The 6,466-nt window shown below is 59.0% G+C and overlaps 1 protein-coding gene across 1 annotated transcript in view; it reads right to left on the bottom strand.

Moving 5' to 3' along the window:
* Positions 1-387: 387 nt before the first annotated feature.
* LOC144731865 (ras-related protein Rap-1b) overlaps positions 388-6,466 on the bottom strand; it is a 54,672-nt gene continuing 48,593 nt past the window's right edge. Inside the window, exons 4-7 of the mRNA XM_078613165.1 lie at positions 3,615-3,671; positions 2,071-2,211; positions 1,290-1,433; positions 388-723 (exon numbers count right to left, since the gene is read on the bottom strand). Coding sequence (XP_078469291.1) covers positions 634-723; positions 1,290-1,433; positions 2,071-2,211; positions 3,615-3,671 — 432 coding nt within the window. The 3' untranslated portion in view covers positions 388-633. The remainder of the gene's footprint in view (positions 724-1,289; positions 1,434-2,070; positions 2,212-3,614; positions 3,672-6,466) is intronic.

Genomic DNA, 6,466 nt, shown 5'->3' with positions numbered 1-6,466 from the left:
AATAACCAGGGAAGGGGGGTGGGGGCTGTGTGTGGGGGGGGGGCACTCATCTTTTTCCCACTTCTCAATTTTTTTTTGTAAATTTTTTTTCCTTTTTTTCCCGGTGGACCGATTCCGCAGCCTTCACAAAAGGGCCCCCCCCCCCTCCACGGCCGCCCCCCCCCACCCCCCCCCCCTCCCGCCGGCTGAACGTCGTAAAGGTGTCGGCGTCGCGACTCGGTAATTGGTTGCGTGGTGAGGCGTGGGTGGGCGCTCGGCTCTCGAACGCGGGGAAGTCGGTCGTGGTGAGGGACAGCGTCGGTGTCGCTTTCGTCTCCGCACGAATTTCCGACAGACGCCGGTGGGGAGGGGGGGTAGCGGCCGGGGGGGGGGGGGGGGGGGCGACCGACGGACAAAAACTGGCGGTGCGCAGACGGTGGGTGGAGGGGGGGTGGTAGGTTGGGATCGGATCGGGGGGACGTTTCCCTCCTCGCAAAACGCCGAGCGCGACGGAGGACCCCACGCCGGGACCCCCCGGGGAGTTTCAAGGCGTAATAGAAAAAAGGTGGCGGTGGGTGGCGGCGGCGGCGGTGTTGGTGGCGGCGGCGATGTTGTTGGCGATGGGGATTGACGGCGGTGGTGGCCGAGGGCGTCTCACAGCAGCGTGCACGACTGCTTCTTCTTCGCCTTCCTCTTCTCAGGCGGCGCTCTCCTGTTGATCTGCCTCACCAGGTCGTAGAAGATCTGCGGCGGGGGGGGGGGGGTCAGGGGAGGGTGGGAGGGAGAGAAAGGGAGCGTGAGAGAAGACGGAGGAGGAGGGTGGAGGAGAGGGGTGGAGGGGGGTGGAGGAGGGAGGGAGGAGGGGGGTGGAGGAGGATGAGGAGGTAGAGGAGGAAAGGAGGGGGGGGGGAACCGCAGGGGGAGAGGCTGTACTTAATACTCGGAAGTATTCGGTGATAAAACGTCAAAGTGATTTCCTCCTCAAACAACAACAACAACGACGATGACGATGATGATCAAGTCGACTCGGGGCATCTGGCCACCGCGGGGTTGCCCCCCCCCTCCCCCCGACGTGGGAGGATATCGAAGCACCCAGAGAAATCGACGCGTGTGAGGGGTCGGGGGGTGGGGTGGGGGTGTGGAGGTGGGGGGGGGGTGTGGAGGTGGGGTGGGGGTGTGGAGGTGGGGTGGGGGGTGTGGAGGTGGGGGGGGGGTGTGGAGGTGGGGGGGGGTGTGGAGGTGGGGTGGGGTGTGGAGGTGGGGCAGGTGTGGAGGTGGGGGGGGGGTGTGGAGGTGGGGGGGGTGCCCACCTCGTTGACGTTGATTTTGGACTTGGCGGAGGCCTCCAGGAAGGCGCAGCTCTGCCACTGGCGCGCCAGGTTCTGGCCCTGCTCGCGGCCCACCACGCGCTCGTCCTCCAGGTCACATTTGTTCCCCACCAGGATCATGGGCACCTAGGAGGGCCAGCGGGACAAGCGGGTGGACAGGTAAGAGAGTGAACCACTGGACAGGTAAGGGAGTGAGCGGGCAGATGGACGCGCGAGTGGACAGGTAAGAGTGCGAGCGAACGAGTGGGTGATTGGATGGGCGAGCGAGTGGATAGGCAAGGGAGTGAACGAATAAGTGAGTGAGCGGATGAGCGAGCGAGTGTACAGGTGAGCGAGTAGACAGTCGAGCGAGCCGGTGGACGTCCCCCCGAGCAAGTCGTCCAAACGGACAGAAGGGAAAGAAGATGATCGGCCTCTGTCTACCCACGGCTCGCGAAGCCGTGCGTGACGCTGGCTCCTCCATGGCTTATTTCACTTCAGTAGTTTTTATTTAAGATCATTTCGTGCGTACTACAAGATCCATTTATTGATGCTAGCACTCTCCCTCCCCTCATCGTCATCACCAACGTCAATCGACAGCGTGGTTATTATTAAACAAGATCCTTCATTACAACTCGGTTTTAAGCCGTTTCATCACTTCGGGCTTGACAGGGGCACAAGGGGAGACTTGCGAGCGAGGGGGGGCGAGGGGGGGGGCGAGGGGGGGGCGAGGGGAGGGGCGAGGGGGGCGGGGCGAGGGGGGGGGGGCGAGGGGGGGGCTCACGTCGTCCGTGTCCTTGACGCGCAGGATCTGCTCACGCAGGTCCTGCAGGTCGTTGAAGGTGGACTGCGCCGTGATGGAGTAGACCAGCACGAAGCCCTGGCCGTTCTTCATGTACAGGTCCCGCATCGCCGTGAACTGCTCCTGCACGTCGTTCCCACCGAGACACGAGCCCGCGCACACGCTCACCGGCACGCTCACCGGCACGCTCACCGGCACGCTCACCGGCACGCTCACCGGCACGCTCACCGGCACGCTCACCGGCACGCTCACAGACACGCTCACCGGCACGCTCACCAGCAGGCGCACCAGCAGCCGCACCAGCAGCCTCACACAACACGCACACACCCTCATCGACACGCTCAAGAACACGCACGCAAGCACGCTTTCCCCAAAACGCACACTCACCAACACGCGTGCACGCGCTCACCAACACATTCCCCAACAAAGCTGCTACTCTCGCGGCCGCCTCTCAACAGTTTGACTCCCGCTCACAGCCAACACCGCTGACGATTACCTGTACCGGGTCTTGGGCATCCCCTCGGTCGACTCAACCTCATACGAGCACCCGGTGCGGTGAGTAAACGTCAGCACTGGGGGAGCCAAAGGCGGCTTCAAGGATGTGGTTGCGGCCACACCGCCCCATCCCGTGCCGATTCTGGCCACGCCGCTCCCCTCGAGTGCCGTGAAGGCCTTCAGGGGGGCGCTGCTCGCTCGCCGCACTTGCCCTGAGGCTACACGGGGGACCTTTGTCTCCGCGCTTAGAGCTACGCTGAAGCATGTGTGACTGTGTGTGTGCTTTGTGCGTACGCACACAATGCGGGGCTGTGTGTTCGGCTATGAATGCCATTGTGTGTGGGAGTGCACAGCTGTAAATAACCACGCGTGTGTGCGAGCGTGTGTGCGAGCGTGTGTGTGCGAGCGTGTGTGTGCGAGCGTGTGTGTGCGAGCGTGTGTGTGCGAGCGTGTGTGTGCGAGCGTGTGTGTGCGAGCGTGTGTGTGCGAGCGTGTGTGTGCGAGCGTGTGTGTGCGAGCGTGTGTGTGCGAGCGTGTGTGCGTGAGCGTGTGCGCGCATGTGCGAGTGTGTGTGCGATCGTGTGTGTGTGCGTGTGTGTGAGCGTGTGCGCGAGCGTGTGTGAGCGCATGTGTGTGCGAGCGTGTGTGCAAATGCAGTGTACATAACGGGCGCGGCTGCAAGGGCATTTACACAAATTCCTGGAGTGGTGAAAATTCCACATTGCCATGGTGGGGGGGGGGCTAGTCTGTCCATAGGACAACCGCTGTTTACTTCCCCACAACGGTGGTACTCATTTTAGTCGACCCCAGAGAGAAGTATGATGGGCCGAGTCAATCCTTACCCCCCCAGGGTTTAAACTCCTGCTCTTGCGCCGAGCCATATGGCCGTACAGGTGTTAAGCTGTGAGATGATTGTAGGCGTTGCAGGTGGGCGTGTGGGTGATTGTAGGCGTGTGTGGGTGATTGTAGGCGTGTGTGTGTGTGATGATTGGAGACCCGTGTGTGTGCGTGCAATGTGGTGCAGCACTGACTGTGCCGGCTGTATCCAGGATCTCCAGCATGCACTGTGATCCATCCACTTCCACTTGCTGGGCGAGAGGAGGGGGAGAGAGAGAGACACAGATTCACTCACTTTAGTCACAAAAAAGCAAAGACAAAGATTCCCCGTACAGCCTTAACGGACTGTCGGGGCAAGTGCTGTTAGCGAGCAGCACCTATGAAGGCCGACACGACACAAGAAGGGGTTGGGTGGCCAGCACCACGCCCGGCCGCCTTTGTCTCCCCAGTGGCGACGCACGCACACGCACACCAACAATACTAACAACAAAGTGGGCGAGAGCAATCTTGGCATGGTCTGCGCGCCGGCACCGCGCGGCACGCCACCAACACGTGTCCGCTCACGCCAACGTCCGCCCCCTTCCTCTCATCTCCCGACCCCCCACCGCCATACCCCACACACCCCCCACCACTCCGGGCACTATTTGTGTTTCCGTGTTTTGCCCCCGGCTAAGAGCGGCGTTTCCAACCCCGCTCGGTTCCTTCGCAGCACCCAACCCACACCGCTCGGGGCCAGCGAGGACCCCCACCCCCCTGCTCCCTCCCCCCTCCCCCCAGGCAGCCGTCCAAACTCGTCACTCGCCCGTCCGGCGAGCGTCGCGTACACACGGAGAACCGGGGGGGGGGGCAGCCTCATCCGACTCACGCCTGGCAAACCACGTCGCCGGGCGGCTACGCCAGGGCGTTGCCAAATGGGAGTTGCCAATGGGAGTTGCCAAACGGCATTGCCGATGGAAGTTGCTTACGAGAGTTGCCAACAGGAGTTGCTAACAACTGGAGTTGCTAACAACTGGAGTTAACCGACACATCGAACAACGCCTTTGTGCACCGCGTCGGCTTTCGTGCTCTCGACAACAACGACGGCACTTGGCCCCCTCGACGGGCCTTGGCCGCGCGTGCGAAACGGGCCACCCCTAGGTCGGCTCGGCCTCAAAAGGGGAACTCGCAGGCCGGCCGGCCCGCCCACGTGGTCGCTCGGACGGACGGAGTTCTATCGGCGGAAGACGCGGACTTCCATATCGCGGTCCCCACGCTCTCATTTCCCACAATAACCCCCACCCTCTCTCACTTCATTTAATTTAAACGCGACATCGGCACTTTCCGTCCGCCTCGCTCAGCGGCACGAGCCCAGCGGCCGCGTGTTGGGGGTCGCCCGCCAGGCGCGAGCCGTTGGCGCGAGCCACAGCGATGCGGACATACGGAGAGCGGGGAAACCCAACGGGCTCGTACCGTGCGAGTCGCACAGATGCAACGCTGTGGACTGTGCGTGCGCTGTGCGCAGACAGAGATATACACAGAGATACATAGATACACAGAGACACAGATACATCATTGCGTACTGTGTGTATGTGTATACTGTGTGCGTGCGTACTGTGTGCGTGCATACTGTGTGTGTAGTGTCTGTGTGTACTGTCTGCGTGTGTACTGTGTGTACTGTCTGCGTGTGTACTGTGTGTACTGTGTGCGTGCTGTGTGCGTGTGTACTGTGTGCGTGCTAGTCGGCAGGCCGTTGTCTCCTCGTGCGGTCCAGTGGTAGGGTGACTGTGCGCTTCACGTGATGGGATCTCGCTTTGTGCGCCCCCTGCTTTGGTACGCGTCCACTACTACTACTACGACCACCGTGTAGGCGAGTGAGACCAGCACAAGGATGTACCATTCATGCCAAACATATTTGCGTGGTCGATGTCCGCTCGCCATTCATCGCGATGTCTAACTGCGCATTGAAACTATTAAACTAAAATATTTGTATCTTTGACCAGGTAAGGACCCACTTGAGCTGTGTCGCTCTTTGTCAGGAGTGACCTGGCCATCACTAATGGCAGCTCAACCAAGTGGGCTTCTCGTCATCACGTGGAGATTCATAGCGGCAGCCAAATTCTCTAAAAACGCGTGATGTTGACTCTAAATGTGGAGGGGAAAACCCGGAGGAACCGGAGCAAAATCCCCACGATGACGGGGAGAGAGACGCAAACTCCAAATATACAGCAGGCATCAGGGTCTGGATCGAACCCACGACCTCCTGTAGACCATGCGAGGTGGTTAACATCTTTACAGGGAGAGGGAGACACGCAAAACTCCAAATATACAGCAGGCGTCAGGGTCTGGATCGAACCCACGACCTCCTGTATACCAGGCGAGGTAGTTAACATCTCCTAGCCACCGCAGAGCAACATGAGGGGGGGGGGGGCTGAGTGATAACGGTCGTCACTCAGCCGGCTCCTCCTTCTCACAACGGTTTTAAAGTCTTTGGGTTGTTTTTTTACGTTCTACACATGTTTCCAACCTAAGATAGACATGAAGTTCACTCAAAACTGCTCTAGAGGAGTTGTACACCCCTAGCTGCCAGTGCTATTCAGTGGCCTAAAATAAAATGTTTCGCTCCGGATGACCGCTACAAAGTATGATCTGCGTTTTTTATTTAGTGTGCTGATCTTAAAGGTGCATTGAAAAATTATAATACTCCGATTGATGCTCCTGCTGTTGTAGAGTGACTCATGCAGCCAGCTATGGCAGCAGGGTTTTGGTAGTACATGTTGTTTATGCCATTTATTGTGAAAATTACGTCACAGTTCCTATGATCACTGTTTCATTGCTTTCATGGCTTTATTTTGGTGATTTCGAAAAGTGTATTGGTTTAGCCATGTTTGTTTGTTGTAGTACAGAGTTAGACTGATGGCCTTAATCTAAATTGTCTTGTGGTTGTTGTTGGTTGTTTGACTTGCATCCCACTGGGATTTTTGCACACAGCGTTGGTGTACGGTGTTTTTTTCTGCAATATTTTGCTGTCTTTTCTTGGATTTTCTGTTTGCACTCAGTCACATAGTCA

Source organism: Lampetra planeri, chromosome 40, assembly GCF_965212315.1.
Source record: "Lampetra planeri chromosome 40, kcLamPlan1.2.h2, whole genome shotgun sequence".
NCBI classification, from domain to species: domain Eukaryota; kingdom Metazoa; phylum Chordata; class Hyperoartia; order Petromyzontiformes; family Petromyzontidae; genus Lampetra; species Lampetra planeri.
Note: the sequence above shows the minus strand (reverse complement) of the source record. Positions and strands in the feature narration are given on the sequence as shown.